Below are 21,679 nucleotides of genomic sequence, written 5' to 3'. Positions count from 1 at the left end.
AATATAATATTTTTAAATTTAACATTTTTATTTTATTATTTTATGTGCACAGGTGTCTTGTCTACAGGTATATCTGTGCACCATGGTGTCTGGTGCTTCTGGAGGCCAAAAGAAGGTGTCAGATCCCTCAGAACTGGATATACCGGTTGTGAGCTGTCAATGTTAGTTCTGGGAATTGAATCTGGGTCCTCTGGAAGAACAGCTGGTGCTCTTAACCATTGAACCATCTCTCCATTTCCAACCTGCCAGGATTTTCTAAGAACGAGGTGGAAATGATGTATCTCTGTCTTCCAAGTTTGCTCCCTTACCTGTCTTTACAAAACAGCACATGAGCTGAGCATACCCGCTGGTTCTGCTGAGACAGGAGGCATCTGGATGCCAGAAGACTCAGAGAGCAGGGCTTTGCAAAAATGGTTCTCAGAAGCTCCCTCCTTAGATTGCAAAAAAGCATCCTTCTCCCTTATCTTCACACTGTCCTCTGTTCATCTGTGTCTGTCTTAATTTGCTCCTCTTGTAAGGATATTGGCCATATATGACCAATGGCATCCCACTGACCCATCCTAATAACATCATTATTAATTAGTTACTTCTTCAAGATCACATACTGAAGGGATGGGGTCAGAACTGCAGCCTGGGTAAATGCAATTCACCCCATAACATGAACTCAGCCTTATTGCTTTTATTTTTCAATAACAGCAACATTACAAATGGTGTTACCTCTCTTTCTTACACTTGAAAAGTAATAGGACCTATTTTAAACCATAGAACATCTACATACCTAAGAATAAATCTTGTTGGCATTTTAATTTTCTCCCTGGAAATCCTGTTTCATGTGCAGTGCTGCAGGTTCCTGGAGTCTGTTTCATGATTGCTCTTATGAAAGCAGCTGTTCAGTGAGCGCAGCATATTTTGTTACTTCATCAAGAAGCAGAGGAAGATTACGCTGCGATCAACTTCTGTCTGGCTGTAGTCAATGCTTCTCTGATTGGGCTCAATGATTGATTTAATAGGTCTACCCCAGAGTCGTTACTCATCCCTGATATTTGTCCAATGCAGACTCCATGTTATTTATGTAAACGATGTTTTATATGCCTTCTGTGCAGATAAATCCAAGCTGACAGAACTGGTTAAGGGATGAGCATGCTCCCAATTGGGATTAGGGGCTCAGTATCTATCTTTATCAACTATCAGGTTACTTCACTGTCAAATGGGGGGCTTTGTAAGATAAGGAGATGTGATTGGGAGCATCTAGTCTCTGTTCTGAAGGTAGCCTCTTAACAATTCAGAAGGCTGTGTGTCAGGGAAGACAGCAGAGCGCAAGGAAAATGGTCTTGGGAGTGGATGACTTAACTCTAGCAAATGAAAGGACTCCTAAATCATAGGAAAGTATCATACCAAGGCCATTCAGATAGTTTCAAACCTCAGAAAGTGTTCTTATGCCAAACATGTACCACATGTGTAGCTATGGCAGCTGTGACATCCTTTGAATTTACAAAGCATGAGCTTTGTATGTTCTTGCTCTTTCATTATTTTATTAGCACATGATTTTCAGACTGATGGAGTCCTTTGTGTGCGTGGTTATTAGAAGATCAAAAGATTACACGTGACTTCTGCTGTTAAAATGACGGAATGACAATGTATAAAGCTTCCTCTTTATTTACTATTGACCTCTCTTTCTCCTCCTCGGTCTTGTAAGCAAATGCTCAAAATCCAAGAAGGAAGGAGAAACGGAGAGTGGGACATTCATTGCTGATAGAACTGGGACACACACGAAGCAATGGTAAATTGGAAAGAAAAACATTGTTTTCTATGGCTTAGACAAGAGAGAAAAAAGATGATTTTGTAAATAATTTCATTTTTACTTGCAATGTGAATCAATATAACTTAGGATATATATTTATAACATATTTAACATGAGAGCACTTTTAAATAGTGAAAGGTATTTACCATTTAACTGCAAATGTCCTGGTCAAGTTTCTGTATGTTCAAACAAATAACCACTGTATTCTGGTTTAATAATGTCTCATGACCATGGAACACAATGGTCATGAAATTATCTATGGGAATCATTAAGATAATAATTTTGTGAATGGAAACTACTGCTCTATCATGTCCTACAGATTTTAAAACAATTTTTAAAAAGGAAGGGGCAACCTCATAATGTATACTTGTGAAAAAACTGCAGTCAGCCTCCTAGCTGAAGACTAAATAATTGTGCATTATAGTGTGCCTGTCTATGATAAGTAGATTATTATAGATCATTCTAAGAGGAGGTAGAGAAAAGATTGCACTAACATTAGCTTCACTGCGATTTGCAAGCTGTAAATTTTGTTAAATGATAGATACAAAGATGGAAGACAGATGGATAGAGGAGGAGTCAAAATCTGATCCAGGATGAATTAGTGAGTGCTGCAGCCTATGCTTCAGGGCTGTCTTAGTACCACAGGCTAGCAAGCATCAACATCCAACATCCCCCATTCCCTCCCCCTGAAATGTACCGATTTATATGAAAATTAAGATTACAAATTAAAGCCTGACTATCCTGGAGTTTTCCAGTTCATCAGCCATCCAATAATGCCTGTATGCATAATTCCCGGAAGATTACTTTGTCCTTACAGCTAAGCCCTGTCCCTGATATGAAAGATCTCTATCCACTTTTATTGAAATAAAGAACTAACATCATAATCCCAATATTGAGGTATAATCTTCATTATCTCCTGACCCTCTTGAGGGTCTCTCTATCTATATTACTTCAGATTTGGTTTATTTATAATCCTTATGTATTTACTTTTATTTAGATAGGATTAAAAACTTAAAAAAAGCTTCCAAAATCCTTATGATCTCATGACTGAGTTTCAATTCAGCAACAATCAACTAATGTGGTAGAATGAGGTTTTTTTTTAATAGTGGTTCTTATAGCTATATAGTTCAAGCTTGAAAAGGAATTAATTGGTCCCCTGAGCATCCCTGTTTCATCACATGAATTATTTCCATTCCAACTTGGTATATGAAATGATGCCAAAATCTTTTTTCCCTATTTATTAAAAAAAGATTTGGAGAATGTGGTACTGATGGTATGTAAAAAGACAAACAGACACAGAACTATTCAGAGTTACTTTATCTCTCCCGTACTAAGTTTTAATTCATACCTATAGTTAATTACTGGTAAACTACAACCCTCCAACGTCCCCTTTTTCCAAGAGCCTAAATGGCCTCTAGCTTTGCCTGGGGCTGTTAACTATCAAGCTAGTCATTAACGCTGGTCAAAATGATTTCTTGCGGATTGTCACCTGCTAATTTCTTAACCATACATAAAGAAGACTTTGCTGTAGGATGAAACAGCACTTCAGCTATGGTTTTCTTCTTTTCTCTTGTGTGGAGGAAGGGAAGAGGGAAAAGAAGACAAAAATATGGGATGTAGACTAATTTGAAGGGCAACTAGTTTCAGCCAGGGGCAGACTATGGAAGCTAGTGCAAAGAAACAGCATGGTGGGTATCATAGCTGAAGGAAGAATTCATGTGTGTCCTTGGTTTTAGTTAAGTCATACCTGATAGGAGACAGCACATAACATGCTGGGGGCGGGGGGGGAACACAAGGTTTATAATTCATAGGGCTTTGACCTCTCAGGGAATAAATCTAAATTACAGGATGATTTTAGAAGCTTTACATATTGAAGTAAGCCAGTACTAAGCACGTCTTTCTTTCAAGATAGGAACTTTAGGATATATCAATATCTATATCTATATCCATATATATGGCAGTGACACAGTGATCATCCTCGCTATTCTAGCTTATCAAAATGCAAACCATGAATGCAGTCTTTCTCCTTTATTCAGAATGCCCAATTATTTTTAAAGCAGTACCTTTAATTGTACACATAAAATGCCATCCAATTAATATTTTAAAAGATCTAACTGGGTGTGGTGGTACATACCTGTAATCCTAGCACTTGTGAGGTGGAGACAGAGATTTAGAAGTTCAAGGGTAGGTTAGAATACATGAGACCCTGTCTCAAAAAACAGAAGTCTATGCTTTGATTAGATGAGGATTAGGGAACACAACACAGGTTTCATAACCTATCTTTGGCCTTTGATCATCTGAAAATTCCCTCCATGCACATGCAAGGGACTATCTTTTCTCAAAACAGGCTTCCAGGATCAAACCTAGGTTGCCAGGCTTTGGCAGCAAGTACTTTATCCACTAAGTCATCTTGTTAGCCTCTATATTTTATTTTAAAACATTGCATTTTATTTCCTTTTATTGTGTATATGCTAGTGCAGGCACACATGTGCCACCAAGAATGTGTGGAGGTCTCTGGTGGCTTTAAAGGAAATGGCCCCCATAGGCCCATAGGCAGTGGCACTGTTAGGAGGTATAGCCTTGTTGAAGTAGGTGTGACCTTGTTGAAGGAAATGGGGGTGGACTTTGAGGTCTCATACGTTCAAGCTATGCCAAGTGTGACAGTTCACTTCCTGTTGCCTGTGAATCAAGATAGAGAACTCTCAGCTCCTTCTCCAGCATGACATCAGGGAGTGAACCTCTGAAATGTAAGCCACTGAATGTTTTCCTTTATAAGAGTTGTCATAGTCATGGTGTCTCTTCACAGCAATAGAAACCCTAATGCAAGGTCAGAGAACAACTTACAGGAGGCAGTTCTGTTCCTTCCACCTTGAGCTTCTGGGGTCAGGATTGCACGGCGAGCATTTTGTCTGGTAAGCCCCAAAGGCAAGTTTTGATAGTCGGCATAGATCTATAAAGTAGGGGCATATATACTTCTTTGGATTTCCCAAAGTAGGTGCCTCAGGGTATAACTCCAAGTGCAACCCAGTGTGAACTGAATTTAAGCATTATTAATACTATCACTCTTTAGCTGAATGCAGGAATAGTCAAAGATGCTAAACTTGGGTACAAAAGCTGAATGCATCAGCCCTAGACATTTAGTGTTCATAAAACAATCCACTTCCTACCACTTCAACAGAAGAAAGAATACAATTAAAGAAATGAATGAAACTCTGAAAGCTATAGCATAGACTGTCGCTTTCAAAGGGTATGCACAGGTGCAAGGGACTGTGGGGAACTCAATTCTACTAAAGGTTCATTAGGACACCTTCCCAATTGACCCTGAGAGACTTCAGTGCTGCTGATTTACTTCTGTTATTTTTTTGTTCTCCTCAAACAGGGTATCACACATCTCTTAAATTCTGTCTGTAGGCAATGACCTTGAAGTACATCTTGACCCTTCCATCTCCACCTGTCATGTGCTGGGCTACAGTCATATGTCATTATGTATTCTCGCTGTTCCCTTCACACTCAATACATGTGAATGGGGAGAATAAGCAGAGACTCATTAGCACGAACAATTTATTACATGAGTGTTACCGATACCAAAAGAGGAACAACTCTTATCAAGGCCTCTTCTCTTTTGAAAAGAACAAGAGAGCTGATTTGTTCCAATTACAGGAATTCACTTCCTTCTTCATTGCCCACCCCTTATTCACACACACTTACTGTTTGAGTGATAAGTTCTATGAAACTCTGATTTCTCTCCTCCCACACCCGTCACTAGAGATAAAAAAAAAAAGCAAATCAATACAAATTTTGTACACTCTTAAGTTTGAGGATAAGAATTTCAATAGAAAAGCTATTAGCATGAATGTATACGTGTCTGTTGAAAAAATAACATGAAATCTCCTTAGATTACTTCATCACAACAAAACATGGAAGGCAAGATTTGTTTTTATCTCTATCTTGTAAATGGGAAATTTGGTGTGTCAGAGGCTATTCAGGAGATAATAAGTCAAACTAAGTTGAAAATTTAAACTACTGGATGTCGACTGGTTTAACCACTGACTTCCCACATTATTAAATCATTTCTTAGCAAAACTGCTCAACTTGTGAAAGACTATGTTCTCTAGGTAAGTTCTTGTAAGATTCAGTGGAAGGGGAACACCCCATTCCACAGGTATATAATGTATATAATCTTAATTTTAGTCAGGAAAGTAGTACGTGTATGGTCTATTAGTGACAGGATTTTTGTGGGGACTTGACAAAATGCAATTCCCATGCCCACATAAGGCAGAAGTGTTTAAACAGTCCTTCGAGTGCACCTCAAGTAATGACCTGTGTCATTTGAAATCCCGAAGAAGTATTCCTGTCGAAAGTATAAGGAACCATGACAAGGCACTTGGTCTGTTTCACAGGATCTGGCCAGGTTCTGTGTCAACGGAAGTTCAAACACAGAACACCCAGATGGTGATGGATAAAGGAGCTGGAGACGGGAGGGGGGGGGGATGCAGCTCCAGACCAGCCAGATGTCTGGCTCCTCACAGGGCTGTGCAGAGTTTGATTTCTCTTTGTTCTGTAGACAAATTGGGGATGTTTCAGTGTGACCTTCAAGCACTCTTTCCAGGCTTGTGCCACATACAAGACAGGCCACACTGGAGTACTGTTTGCTTGAGAAGTGCGAGTGGAGGCGGGGCAGAAAGTAATGATGACAGGCTCCTAGAAAGAACATGGGACAATCACATCATGGAAATGTGCAAATGAATCTGTGCCTCAAATGCTCATCTAAGCAAAATCTTATAATAAATTTATTTGAGAGCCACTTTAAGTTTACAGAAAAGGGCAAAAAGTAGATCCCTTAATCCTTCCCATGTTTATAGTGAATGGAACTTTATTCAATCAGTGACTCCCCAGCCTCCTTTGAAATGTGTAAATGGAATTCTTATGGAAAATTCCCCTTTTAACTTATCTTTACACAGATATGGCGCCTTGCACTAATCAGTGACTTCGAGACAGGGCTGTGCAAAGCATTTGTTAGGAAAATGTTTACAATACCAGGTCCCGACGTTCCAGAGCTGAACCAGAGCTAAGGAAAATACGCCTTCTGAGAGGGTGCCTGTGTGATTCTGAAGCACTTCCATAAATGAAACACGAAAAACATTGGCTAGAAATTCTCCTGGAATGTGGGAGGTGGTAACTTAACAGTCCTTTACAAATTCCTCTGTTAGAATGAAATTTTAGACAATTTTAGTGTCTGGGTTAATCTATTGTCTGTCATTGGACAGAATAATTAAAATGAGAATTAGAAGTTAAATCTTCAGAGCTATCAAGATATTTCTATGGCAAGCAATACGGCTTAACTGGTAAAAGCACTTGTCCCTTCAGTCCCTGGGACCCGCACGGTAGAAGAACCAATTGTCACAGGTTGTCCCTGGACCTCCACATGGCTCGGTGGAGCATGTGCCCACCCAAACATAATAAATAATGTGAAATCTTAAAGGAATCTCACAGATATTTTTTTTTTAAGATGGAAGAACTAATGCAGCAATGTGGAGAGCAGAGGATACTCTGAATAAATGTGCATTGACATGGGTGTGGCCATGAGGGTAACACACAGAGACGGCAAAGCTGTCCTCTGGTCTGTTTACAGATGTTGATAGTGTGTGCAGAAAAGGTCTGCTCACCATAGCCATACTCCCTCAATACATTTATGGTCTGAAGACTGCTCCTTTACAGGGACGGCTGTAGTCTTTTTCTTTTTCATTCTTCACTGGGTGGCCCACCACGCGGCTTTCAAATAAATTCACGGAGGCTTATTCTTACTTATGGATGCCTGGCCTTCGTTTGGCTTGTTTCTAGCCGGCTTTTCTTACATTATTCCGTCTGCCTTTGCCTCTGGGATTTTATAGCATGTACCTTTCTTTACTTCTTACTCTGTGGCTTGCTGCACAGCTGGTGGGTGGCTGGCCCCTGGAATCCACTTCTCCTTCTCTTGCTCCCCAATCTTCTCTTGCCAGATTTCTCCTATTTATTCTCTCTGCCTGCCAAGCCCTGCCTATCCTTTCTCCTGCCTCGCTACTGGTTCTTCAGCCTTTCATTAGACCAATCAGGTGTTTTAGACAGGCAAAGTAACACAGCTTCCCAGAGTTAAGAATGCAACACATCTTTAAACAAATCTCCACAGCATAAACAAATGTAACACATCTTAAAATAATATTCCACAACAGACGGCTCCTGTTGTATTAGCTGAACCTGTACTATAACCCATGTCTCCTTGTTCAGCTGCACGCAGTAACACCACGTCTCAACTCTATATACTAAAGAGACTGAGCATCCACTGTGCTGCAGTTTCTCCATCAGAGAGCCCAGGCCACCCAATCCCAGCTTCTCTGTGCATCTGCATTTGTCTTTATTCATTTCCTTACCACCCAGTCAGGTCAAGTCCCTGGAAGGCAAGGACTCAGTTCATCAAAGCAATCCAATACATTACATAATGCTAGTTATTATTTACTTTGTAAACTATATACAAACATCTGTATTGTAAGTATTTTGATATGTTTGAAACTTACTACTGAAATTATTTGGTCATCAATCTCTTGACACAGTATCACAAACAGCATTTATGTGTGTGAGGATTTAAGAATGATTCTGATTTATTTAGAGGCTAACACAAACTAATCTAACAAGTAATTCTAAGTATCTCAGACTGGTTAGAAGTTGAGTTTTATCATCCGTACTAGTCAATATCAGCATTCCATAGGACTAATGAGATAAATTCCTTTATTCCTTGATCCTTTCAAAGCTTACCAGCTTTGTTTCAGTTTCCAGTACGACTTCGCATGTCTCTCTCACCCCTATATTCCATTATTTTATTTCTTATCATCATCTCTTGCTTATTAGTCTTATCTCAAAGGAAAAAAAAACAAAATTTTAAGCACATAACTCACAGGCTTCATTCACAAGTTGATGCCACAACTAAACAGAACTTTACATCCTGGAGAGGAACACATTTGAACAATTTGCTGAGACTAGGGTCTAGTCAGTAGTTTCGGTAAAGCCACACATGAAGACGGGGTGTGAGTCACTGTTTGCAGCCAGCAAAATGGTGCTCATACCATGAACTAGTCTACATCCTTGCTTTGGTCTCTCTAGGACCAGCTTAAATAAAAAGCAAGTAATCTATGCAGAAAACAAATCACACTCTGCTCTGTCTGTAAAGAACGGTGCTGCTACAGAAGCAGCTCCAGAGGTGCCCACCCTGGAACTGGGAGAAACCACGGCTTCTGTTCACAGCAGGGCTCACGGAAAAGCTTGGAACTTGCTAATTCTGGCCCTAAACGATGTTAAGATCCTGTTTACTCTCACTATCGCAACAGGCATAACCCACACTAGGTAGGTTGCTGCATTGCTGAGTTTCTGCTGTTTCCTGGTAAGAAAGAAGAGAGCCAACAGTTTTAGTCAGCGGCACTGCAAGCATCTGGAAGCCTTTCTTATTTCCCAACTGCTCCAAGGATTAACATCAGGTTACTAGAGAGGATGTGGCTGATGCTGAGCTGAAGAGAAATCACCCAGGTAAGCTGAGGCTACTCCTTCTGTTTCCCCATCTGCTGAGCTGTTAACACGAAGACATATTGACAAGGGCTCAAGGAAAACAAGGAATATTCCATCACTAAGATTATGCTGCCCTAGAGACAGATGTTAGAAAGCTGTAACATTTAAAAATAAAGAGATAATCACATGCTTGAGGGGAACGACTAAAATCATTTCAGAGGTAAGGGCGAAAATGAAAAAGGAAAATGGAAAGACAGAGGCCCGTGTGCCCACACAAACTGGAGTTGCAGCTCTGCCTCGGGCGAGCCTTTGCCCGTACACAGGCGTTCTCCATGCACGGGGTAGGTCTGTAAGAAGTACTTATCAGGGTTGCTATGAATTACAGAGAACAGACTTATCTCTTGTCATCAGCTGGTTAATGTCAGGGCTTAGATGTAAATCCATATACTCCAGTTTCATAAAAATCTAAACATAAACATGGACATTTCAGTAATTAACATTCAGAGAACATGAAAACATTAGTCGGTTCTAAATGTATCTGGCTGTGACTTTTCTGTGGAGTCAAAGCCCTTTGCCTTCACTTATATTTACTAATTCACTACACAGGGACCACAGTTGAAGGTTACATATTTACAGTTGATTGTCATATAGTAAGTCAACACTGAACAATTTTAAACAGCACAGTCTCCTTTTTTGTGACATTTTAACATCGCTTTGCAAATGAATGCAGAGTCCGAACAGGAGCAACATGGACCAGGTTGGATTGAAGTCCCGAACAGTTATTTGCTGCACTGCTTCCATTTATCTCTCTGTAAAACAGAGATAATAATGTCCACCCCCAGGGTTACGCACAGGATTACATGTACATACATGCCACAACACTGCATGTGCACTTTCAAGCTTCAATAAATGGCAAGTGACATCATTACAAAAGAAAGCAAACAAAGACAGAAAGCAACTGATGTGAGCAAGCAGATGATCGCCCCATTTAATTACTCCTTGTTCTTCTCTTAAAACCCACACACTCTGCTTGTATGGAGTAGGAGAGACCCCTCCTCATTTTTTTAAATCACATTCTCCCTCTGGAAAAGGGGGAGAATACCCCGTGACGGTGGAGGATAGGACAAAGGGAGTTCCAGAGAAAGCGAGAATAAACAGACAACTTCTGCTGGAAGGGAAGGGAATGACATCTCACTTGATGGTGCTAACTCCCCTTTAGTGATGGAAACACAGACAAATAATGGCAAAACCTGCAAACCAGAGGCTTCAAGAGATGCCCCTGCTTCCTGTTTGGCATTTCTAGGAGACAGCTGCGTAGCATAACCACAGCCCAACGTAGGAACCCTACAATCAGTACAATGGCAGCATGGTGAGAGGGCCAGGGACGTTCTGTCATGGCAGGCTTCGCACTTCCTCGGCTCTTGCCCAGCAGGCTCTCATGCTGACACATTCCTTCATGATCACAGTAGCTTTACGTGGAAGGAGAGTTGAAAATGAGAAACCCAGCCGTTTGAGTCAGTGTGAAGTAAGCCCAGCAGAGGAGAGATAGCAGAGTGGACTGGCCAGGCCAGGGTTCACAGGATAGATGCGGCTGAGACATGCAGACCAGCAACTCTGTTGAGAAAAGAAAGTATGTGAGCGGTGGCGGGCATGGGACTGACAGCCTGGAAAGAGCTGTGGGGGAATGCCAGCTTTCCTCCGAGGCGGGGTTGCTGAGAGGGGCCTATGCCCATGCTCACTAACTGGTGAGCTTTTTTTTTTTTTGGTTTTTGCACATGAAGTCAGGAGGCTAGGTAGTGGTGAGGAACAGGGGAGGAAGGAGTGTATTGATTAAAATGTATTATATACTAAGAGTTCAACTGCAGATCAATGAGGAAACCGCCAATCAATCTGTTCTACATGGTCCCCATTGGAGTTGGCGGGAAGCACACAAGAGCATAAAGTTTCTACAAACCTGAGGCTTTTTTGCTACCCTCCCCAACTCCAGCAGGACACACAACATGTCCTAATGCCTGCAGGCCCAATGTCCTCTACGAAATGGGGGCAGGGTAGAGTAGGCACACCAACCAATGTGCCCTAGAGAACATGTTTCAAACCTAAAGAAACTGGAGAACTTTGGTCATCTTCCCATCCTGTTTACTCAAGAGGATCTTCCATGCAGGGCAGGAGGCACACACCTGTAATTTCAGCACTAGAGATTTGAACAAGCAGAAAGCTGTTTCCAGGCTGGTTTGGGATACAGAATAAGATACTATCTCAAAAAGCAAAACATTTGCAAGAAAAAGAAGAAAGGATTTAACACAGCAAAAACAAAGGAAGGCCTCAGCTCCTGGTTAGAGAGACACTGCTCTTTCTGTGAGTTACTTCTTTGCTGAGACTCAAGACAGGAATCCAAAGTTTGGATTGTGAGTATTTGATAGAAATTAAGGCTTGTTCATATAGTCAATAGTTATCTGTTTATTGTCTCCCAGGAATTAACAATGTGTTTTAATACTTAAAAAGATAAATATTTATATATTTAAATATTTATAAAGATAAACAAGATGTGAGTTCTCTCCTTGATGAGTTACAGTTTTTGTGATGTGAATAAATGTGTTCCTGCCTATTTTTAACAGCAAAGGAACAATAATAAAATATCACAACTATAAGAAAATGAATTACCTTTTTCATTTACCTTGCACACAGAAGCAATGGAACAGGCTACTCTTGTACACAAAGGAGTTACAAAGCATTGTGTGTGTGTGTGTGTGTAAAAATCATCATTACAGAAAAGTCTGTTTCCAGAATAGCATAGACTCAAGAGGCAATAATATGCAAAATTATGTTTAAAATTTATATTTGGGAGTTGGAGATATGGCTCAGTGGTTAAGAGTACACACTGTTCTTTCAGAGACCCCAAGTTCAGTTCCCAGCACCATCCCAGGTGGCTGACAACCACGGGCAATTCCAGTTCCAAGGGGACTGGATGACTCTGGCTTTCACAGGTACCTGGACTCAACCATACACAGACACACATGTGACTAAAAATAATGACAATAATTCTGATAAGAAGTTCACTAGGTTTACTAGCAGAGGGGCGAGGTATGAAGGAATATATCATAACACTAGCATTACCTGGCTCAGTTTTTAATGAGCACTGTTTGCACAGATATACAAAACCATATAAAACAAGTATTTCATGACTGTCTTAGTTATCTCAGAAAATACTGCTTGAAGTTTTTAAGAAACTAATGTGAAAAAGTGAAATGACATTGTAATAAATGCTCTAAGACATTTGTTTGGAAGTATGGACACTTTTCACGAAGATTTTCTTCTAAAGATGTATTGCATCCCTTAATTTATAATTTAAGTTCACATTTTTATATGACCAGGTATTCTTTTATTTTTGCAATTTTATATTTAGTCATACATATATTTGTAGGTATGTACATGTGACTGCAGGACTGCAGATGCTCTTGGAGACCAGAAGAGGGTCTTAGATTATAGGAGAATTGCAACTGTATTTTAATAAATAAAGACTGCTCGAAGATCTGAGAGTAAAACAGCCCCACTGGCTAGCCTTACAGACCAGATGATGGTAACACACACCTTTAAACCCAGTAGTTACACTAGTTGCTATAGAAACTGGGCAGTGCATGCCTTTAATGAAGGCTGTGCATACCTTTAATCCCAGCTCTAGAGAGGAATATAAGATGGGGGAAGATAGCTCTCAGACACAGTCTCCTTCTGAGATTCCAGGAGGCAGGATCGCCATTTCAGACTAAGGTCGAGGTAAGAGCCAGTGGCTGGCTGTTTTACTTTTAGAATCTTCAGGTTGAACCCCAACTTCTGACTCTGGGGACCAAACTCAGGTCCTCTGCAAGAGGCCTGCATGCTCTTCACATCCAGGTCGCTGTTCAGCCCTACATCACTAGGCTTCCTCAACTGTGGGCCACCAAAACCTGCAGGATGAATGTTGTTAATAGGACCTTGTGAATATGGAAGAGAAAGCTATGCTTTTACAATAAAAAATATCCATGATGTTCTGGAGATATTAATTTACAAAATGGCATAGTAGGATATTTTCAGAAATACTTACACTGACTTCTTGGGAACCACTGTTGACCTGTAGAATTTAAATATATCTTTTCTTATCTTGTTCACCACTAAATGTATTTGGCTTTACAAGCCAGTGCATGGAGAGTATGGAGTGAAGTTTGGGAGAAAATCATCTCTTTGTTATGTGTACCTCTGACAAAGTCAGTGTTCAGCCAGCCTGTGTATATCACATATTGATTGAAAGGTGATACCGTAAGAGATTATAAATAATTCAGCAAATAGATTCTATCTGATTAGCTTTTCAAAACAGTACTTCACCTCTTCTCAGTGTTCTTTACCGTCAGAGGGTGCAGCCGCATTTGAAATCTATAGTTCATGGCATATCTGGGCTGAGGTTAGACTAGGAATTTACCAGCCCTGCCAGTCTCCCTAACTTCCTCCCACATTTCCTTGTATCACTCTGGTTCTAATTAGTTGTCTGGTAGAATTAAGAACAGTCTATTCCAGTGAGTGCTCATGTGACCATTTAACAACTTTCTGCTACAATGACAGCTTCACGACAGGAAGAAAAAACTAGAAAAGCAAAAGTCACTGGAGTAACCCCAGTTTACTCAACAACGCTAGCTCAACTGAAAATGCTGAGACTTCATGATTTTTCCTTTTTGTTATTAAGCATCAGGCACGTTCTTCTTGCCAGGAGACAAGGCGCAGTTTGATGGTATTCCTGCTTCAACCAGCATGTTTTGAACTGACCTGTCTTCATTGCTACGGCTCCCTAGAGACGCTGCTGCTGCTGTGCGTGGATTCAGCTGAGTGCTTTGACGTTGAGCTTGTCAGTGAAAGCTATTTTAGTCCTCAACTGCCTCCCTTCCAAGACTGCAAACTGTTGCTGCTCAGACAGAACGCTCACCATTTGATTACTGTGACGGAGGGAACAGAAGGGCTACTATAGCCTCTATTAGCTGGATCTACAGGGGAGCGCTACCTAGCAGGACTAGAGCCATCTTATTTAATCTTCACATGTGGGGAACCTGAGTAGCTGAGTCAGTCCCTCCACCCCGTTCTTCCCTCCCTAACTGCAATATCCACTACTCTCTGCGACGAGATGGCCTGACCTGTAGCAAAATAGAATATTCTTCCCGAAAGGAGACACTCATGGGCAGTCCTGAGAACAGCCGCTACAGGAAAAGCAGTAATGTTCATTATTATTTTTAGGATGAAGATACCCAACTGTCCTACTTGCCTGAGAAGGGAAATAATAAAAAATAAAAACTCACTCTATGGCACTTTCTGGATGCACTGAACTCCAGCTCCATATGAGGGCATCCCGACCCAACAGTAGAACACTTTCGCAGCACACCTTTTGCGCCCACCATCTTTGTCGTGTCACCATTGCCTTTCCCATTTAAACAAGTAACACCATGAGCTGGTGACTGCTGACAGGGACAGTAAAACTTCTGACAGCATGGTGGGTATCAGAGTGGAGGAACCACTTCTTTCAGAATTGAAAGAGACAAAATGGCAGAAGGTGGTGGAATCCATTGGTAACTTGCCCAAGTTTGTACAGAAGTAGAATAACTATGCTAGATAGTTACATAAAAATCCTAGGCGGATTCCCAGAAATCCCTGTGGCATGTCTTGAAAGGGAGTGACAGGGATCCCCAGCTCCTGGCTGGACATGAAGCAGGTTCCCACATCCAAAGCATGACTTTCCCCGCTGTGGAAGAAACACTGCTGTTTACGGTAGCCTTTTCTTTCCTGGGGCAAAGCTAAACCACATTTCTTTACCTCCCATGCCATTAACCGGAGAACTGTGGCTGAGTCTTTAAGTTCAATGAAGCTCTGTGTGTATTTACCTTCTTCCTTTCCCTGTTACCCAAATGGGCATGAACTGGTGGAAGATGTTATTCTAGCAAACAGGATTAAATGAGCAAGATAAAGAAATTATTTGTTTCTATTGTGAATGTATGCAGTAGGAATACTGGCTATACGCGGGGCTTTGCCACAATAAAATCATAGTGTATATGTTATAGCTATTGCAGCCATCTCAGATGTCACTTACACTATAATCAGAGATATTAAAGACAATTAATCAACACACATACTGCAAGACTTATTTCTTACGCTACTGAAGCAACCATATTATTGTTAGAGACATTTAAAACCTTGACAATACTATTTCAATAACTTTTTCCTTATAATCCACATGATAGTGATGCCTTCAGGAAATGTTTTTCCTTCCCTAAGAGATCTTTAAGCTTTCTTTACTGGATCACCAAGGGGCTATAGAGACGTTCTTGGTGGATCCTAGAGCCTTGATTGGGAGCAGAGCCTTGCTCCTCGCCACCTAGTCCTTATCACCCTGCAGATCCACACTACTCTGAGGAAAGTAGCTTAATTCGTAAGCCACTAAGTCAGGTGCACTTTATTCAACAGTTCAGTTACTTTATGCAGAGCACTGCACCCTAACTACTGAAGTGACCCCAACAAGATCTGTAGGAGCCTCTGGCTGGCTCTGACCCAAAAATGAAGACTGAGGAGCAAACATTAAATGGGGTTATGGAAAGTCTCAGAAACAAAAGCAGGTAAATCTCATCAAATTCAAGGGCACCCATGGCAGACCATGCCGCAAGAAAAGGAGGGAGGGAGGGAGGGAGGGAAGGAATGAGCATCTCAGGAGATATCAGCCTGGAAGGGAGATGAAGTTGAATACAGGAATCTAAGGCTCAACTATGCCCCACAAGGCATTGTAATTGTATTTGTACAATGAGAGTCCTCAGTGCCATGCCAGAAGGAATCTTCTTTGGTATTTTTCTCTTCACTCTTCATCTAATAGATGAGCAGATGTTTTTATTTACTTGATTTCTCAGGTCCTAAGGGCTTTTGAATTTACTATACTTCATATGTAGTTGTTAAATGCTCTTATTAGCTCTGTTCTCAAGACAGAAAAGCAGCAAATTACCACAGAGATGTAATCCATATTGCCTACATCCTTCCACAGAGATTTTCAAAAGAAGTAGTTAAAAAAAATCCTTTTAGATTAAATAAAACCTTCAGGGATAAAAACTTTCTTTCGTTTGATGTTTTCTTACTTCTCCTTATTTTTAAATTGTGTGTAGAACCAGGGTCTTGCACATTAGACAAGGGAATGCCGGCATCACTGTGCAGATAAAGGGTTTGAGACAGGCAGAAACGTGATGACCTATCTCTGAGGGCATCGTATTTTCCATTTTACCTCCCCCTTTACATTCTTCTGCTGCCTTGATCCCCGATCAGATGGATCTCACTGAAACTTTGAAATTGTCCTCAGTGCCTGGACCCTTGAATTGTATGACATAATTCTTTCTGGAAGAAATGCAGAGATATTCTATTATTATAACTGAGCCTGTCCCTAAGATTTAAAAGGTGCCTGTTGGTGTGTTTTTTAAATTATATTTGTGTGTGTGTCTGTGTGTCTGTGTGTGTATTTATGGGCACATGTGCAGAGGTCAGAGGACACCTTTTGGGAGTTGATTCTCCTCTATCATGTGGGTCCCAGGGACTGAAATTGAAATTGAATTCACCAGACTTGGCTGCAAGTGCCTTTAACCCCTGAACCAGCTTGACTATATTTTTTTCTTAAAAAAAATAATAACAGTAATAGTAGTAATAATATCTCACTAGCCCAGGATGGCCTCAAACTCAAACTCACGATCTTCCTACCTCCCCCAATGTGGAATTACAGACACGTGCCACTATGTGTGGCTTTAGTGGCTTCTTAGAATGTTTTAGCAAGTATAATACTTTGCTCTAAATTTTTGTGTGAATTTTCACAAATCCAAGAGTGAAAAAACAGCATAAGGAACCCACAAGCACATATTTCTCACCTTCAACAATTATTACATGCTGCCATTCTTATTTTATTCTTAGTCTTTTTATCCTGCAGTCCTTAAGCTCAAACCCAGGGACCCTTCACAGGCTAGGCAAACACGCCTCCCCACCCCCACTCATCCCACCCCTGCCCTTTTTAGGCTATTCTTATTTGAATTCTCCATTAGGACTGTGGGGTGCTTTTTTTTGTACCTTTATTTTTGCTGGTGTATTTTTAAAAACAATTCTAGGCATTGCATTAGTTAATTTGACTAAAAAATATTTTTTGTATGATAATTACTTTATTTCACATTTAGCACACTTAATGGAACAGAATTCATGTTGGAATTTTGCCTAGGTGTCTAAGGTCCTCCTAGTAGTTGTATGGTTGCTATTATTTTTAGTTTAACAAAAAATTCTTTTGTTGTTGCTTTTTGTTGTTGGTGGTGATGGGCACTGGATCTGGGACTTCCTGTATGCTAAGCAGGAGCAGTACCAGTGAGCTACAGTCCCAGCTGCCCGCCCCCTCCCTCTTTAAAACACCACTGAGTTGCTGAAGAAGTCAAGACATTCTTCTGTTAAACACCACATTTTCAGTCTGGATTTTGCTGACTGCACTGTGGACCATTCGACATGTCCCTCTACTTGTCTATAAGAAACACATGTGGGATCTACAAAAGAGATCTCATTTCTTTCAGCCAGAATATGGAGGGCATAGGTGACATGGTGGATACCTTCACTGTGTGTTTTAGGTCTGACCTATCATTACAAAGGGTCACAAAGTTTACCTATTAACGATTAATGCCAATGGGCTCCAGAGTCATTACTTTATCAAGAGCTATAAAATGGTGGTTTCAGAATTCCACCATTCCAATTCATTAACTGGAATTCTCAGAAGATACAGTTCCTTGCAAGTAGTGCAAAGTTACCCAGGAATCCGACTCATGCCAAAGTGCAGGAAGAACCCTCTGATTTTGAATTTTCAGTGTGTGAGTTCTTGTGCATTGTCTCTAACAGTGAGCCCTGAATCTTGGCTGTCATGGGTACCAGGTTGTGGTCACCAAGAAACCCAGCAAAAGTACAACAGGGCGGGACAGGATGGGATTGGGTAGGACAAGATATGACACAAAGGGATACAGAGGGGCCTGGCCAGGGAAGAGAATACCTTGAGCAAGGCTCTAGGAGGTGGAATCCAGGTCCTCTGAGCTGTCCTGGTCATCGGTGCTGTCACTGCCACTGTCTTCACCGGCAGGGTTTTCCAGCTGACAGGCATCTTCGGCACCAGGAAGTGGGCTGCCCTGGGCCTCCTGGTTCTCCCCATAGCCCAGAACCACATATCTGCCCTTCTTCAGCACCAGCTGCCGTCTCAGCTCATCTGCCATCTGTGAGAGATCCCGCTTCATGGCGTATGCATCTTCCCCATCGGCGTAGTACTTGGGTTCCACCTCACTAACCTGGAAGTTGAGGGTGTTCGAATAAAGGTGCAGGGCCGCCCTGTTGCTCTTCCGGACGTGCAGGGACACATACTTGGCGCTGAAGTTCTCGATCATCGCCCGCGAGGCCTGGTCCATCAGCTTCTGGGCCAGGCCGAGGCGCCGGTGCGAGCGCTTCACGGCCAGCGAGGTGATGTGCCCGTGAGGGACATCGTCGGGGTCCTCCTCCATCTTGGCTAGGACGTAGCCCACTATCTTGCCGTCCTCGTCCTCGGCGATGTAGGAGAGCTGGGGCCACGACAGGCCGTGGTAGAAGTAGTACTTCATCTGGTAGTTCTCCGGCAGGCACAGCAGGTTGCAGTGCTGCATGTTCATCAGGTCGTCCGGCCGGGCATTGCGGATGTTCATTCTGGCGGGCGTTGCCTCTGGACTTCAGCAGGCCCAGTTGCACGGGGCAGGAAGGCGGGAAGAGCGATGGGCGGAAGGGGCGGGGCTGAGGGAGTTTCCGGAAGTCCCAGCCAATGGGTTTCCAGTTGGCAAGCCAGCACCTGTGCACACTGGGGAGAGGGCGGAGCGAGAGCCGCTCTGAGCGCTGCTCTGTTTGAGAAGTGTGTGTCTCACTGATTCCTGTGCCTTGTCTTTGTTTCAATTTTAACTTTTCTTTTAAATTTGCTTATTCTCTCTCTGTGAGTATGTAATGTGTGTATAGGTATGTACGTGTGTGTGTGTGTGTGTGTGTGTGTGTGTGTGTGTGTGTACCACGGTGCATGTAGAGGTCAGCCGACAACTTGTGAGAGTCTCATTTTCCAACAAATGGATCCCAGGAATTCAAGTCCTGACTATGTCAGTAAATGCCAATACTCCCTGTACTCAGCCATCTATTTGGACCCAATTTTAACCTTTTAGCTTGTCTACATCTGAATAGCCCCCTATGTAACGCGAACAAACATCAGTGCCATCCCAAGAAGCCGGCCCTTCCTGCCCCTTGCCCCACAGACTGGTGTCTAGCAGGTTTCATACAATAAAATCATACAGCATGCATTTGTTTTGTGTATTTTTTTCACTCACATACGTGGTTTTGGCAATCTTATACACAGCTGAGACCTCTATATTCTTAATTGTTTCTATTTTGTTGTCTAATTTACTGCAGTTCACTGGGAAGCTCTGCTGTTCCTGGCTATTTGTGTTATTTCCAGTTTGCGATAGTATAGAGAGCATGGCTCACTGTTGTTGAATATTTAGGCATGTGCTCACCTGGATTAGAGAATTTCAGGATTTCCAAACGTTATACATATTGCTAAGCAAATTTGCAGAGTGATTGCTCTACCTTCCTGTTAGAAATATGTTCCATGTTTCAAACAAAGACACCACTCCAAATGAAGTGTCTGAACAAGGCAAAACTGTTGATCAAGAGGGTGTGCGCAGAAGACTCAACACAGAGACAAGAAGTACATTGGATTCTTTTAACTCTGATGGTGGCTGTGTCTTTCTGGGTTGGCTGGGTTCCTCACAACCTTACTGAGCTGGCTAATCTGAAAACAAAACAAAAGACTACAAAAACTGGTGCAGAGGGAATGAAGAAAGAAGGGGGAATGGAGTGACTGTTCCAGGCCATCAAATTTCTAGAATAAAGCAATGGACCTCTGTATAAACAAAGGTTTTACTGGGTACAGAGAATTAAAACATTTGTATCAAAGTCTTACAGGGTGGTCATGAGGGAAATAAGAATATCTTAATTCCTTGTCCTAAACACAAGTTATATAGTATTTGACAGAAAGATGTCATATTTAATATTTCTTACATTGTCGGCATATGCTATTTCTCCATTCTTTTCATCTTTTACATTCTTGTGCAGGGGTGGAGGTGCTGCGGTGTGGTTTATTTTGCATTTTTCTGGGGACTAGTGATACTGAGCACCTGCTTCTTAGCTGCTCTCCGTCCTCTTTGGGGAATCAGCTGCTCAAGTTTCTGCTTATTTTTTAATTGTCTTGAATATCTTGATATCACAATTCATTTATCATTTTAAAAACAGTCATCATCTTCTCTGTGCTATATCCCAGTGTCACCTTTGCCATAAACCTTTGGTACATTAAAAAGTATATTATCTTTCAATAAAGCAAAATTTGGGATTATCTTTTAATGCAAAATAATCACATTTTGTTAGCACTGTTTACATGTTACTGACAGTAATACATATATATATTACAATGCTGACTGGTTTTGTGTGTCAAAATTTAACAACAATTTAACAACAAAATAGTGACTATTTAAGCTATGTTTCATAACTCACATGGCTCTAGATATCAAACAGCGTGTACTGTCATTGGTAAGAATTCTGGTATAAATTCTACATAAATTAAGAGCAAAAGCAAGAGCAGGTTATATTCTAATTACAGTTGAATGCACTTTAGGATTTGCGTTTCTGTTGGGAAACTAACAAATGTATGTTACAGTCATCAGAGAGAAAGGATCCTCAGTTGAGGAAATACCTCCCTCAGATACAAATGTAAGGCATTTTCTCAACTAGTGATCAATGCGGGAGGGCCCAGCACAGAGGTGGGTAAGGCCACCTCTGTAGTAGTGGCCCTGGGGTTTATAAGAAAACAGACTGAGCAAGCAAGACATGGGAAGCAAGCCAATAAGAAGCTCTCATCCATAGCCTCTGCATCAATGCCTGCTCCCAGGATCTTGCCCTGTTTGAGTTCATGTCCTAACTTCCTTTACTGGTGAATAGAAATGTGGAAGTGTAGTGCAAATAAACCCTTCCCTCCACAATTTGCTTTATGGCCATGGCGTTTCATTATAACAATAGAAACTCTAATTAAGACACATTGGTACCAGTGTGACTACCAAGAACAGCAGCAGTGGTGGAGTGGAGACAGCCCAGCCTAGAAGACAAGCTGTGTGTGCTGCAGAGGGTGGAGGTGGAGAGTGACCCAAGCATTTTGGAGGAGTTTAGCAGATGGTGAGTGGATCCCAGTCTTTGGATGGTTGGAATTTAGTTTTGCTTTGATTTGATCGTAAC

The 21,679-nt window shown here is 41.5% G+C and overlaps 1 protein-coding gene across 1 annotated transcript; it reads right to left on the bottom strand.

Annotated features, from left to right (window-relative positions):
- Nucleotides 1-8,546: 8,546 nt before the first annotated feature.
- On the bottom strand, nucleotides 8,547-19,098 carry Naa11 (N-alpha-acetyltransferase 11, NatA catalytic subunit). Its single transcript, XM_048426299.3, has 2 exons — nucleotides 18,387-19,098; nucleotides 8,547-10,948 (listed from the first exon to the last, which is right to left on the bottom strand). The coding sequence occupies exon 1, from the start codon at nucleotides 19,060-19,062 to the stop codon at nucleotides 18,400-18,402; it is 663 nt and encodes a 220-aa protein (XP_048282256.1). The 5' UTR covers nucleotides 19,063-19,098; the 3' UTR covers nucleotides 8,547-10,948; nucleotides 18,387-18,399.
- Between the last annotated feature and the right edge of the window lie 2,581 nt (nucleotides 19,099-21,679).

This window comes from Myodes glareolus, chromosome 8 (genome assembly GCF_982192425.1).
Source record: "Myodes glareolus chromosome 8, mMyoGla1.1, whole genome shotgun sequence".
Classification (NCBI taxonomy): Eukaryota; Metazoa; Chordata; class Mammalia; order Rodentia; family Cricetidae; genus Myodes; species Myodes glareolus.
The sequence above is the reverse complement of the archived record's forward strand: the minus strand, read 5'-3'. Positions and strand labels throughout refer to the sequence as shown.

Bases quoted from the DNA above. Each gene is read 5' to 3' on its own strand.
- Naa11 (XM_048426299.3), bottom strand. From the start codon at position 19,062: ATGAACATCCGCAATGCCCGGCCGGACGACCTGATGAACATGCAGCAC.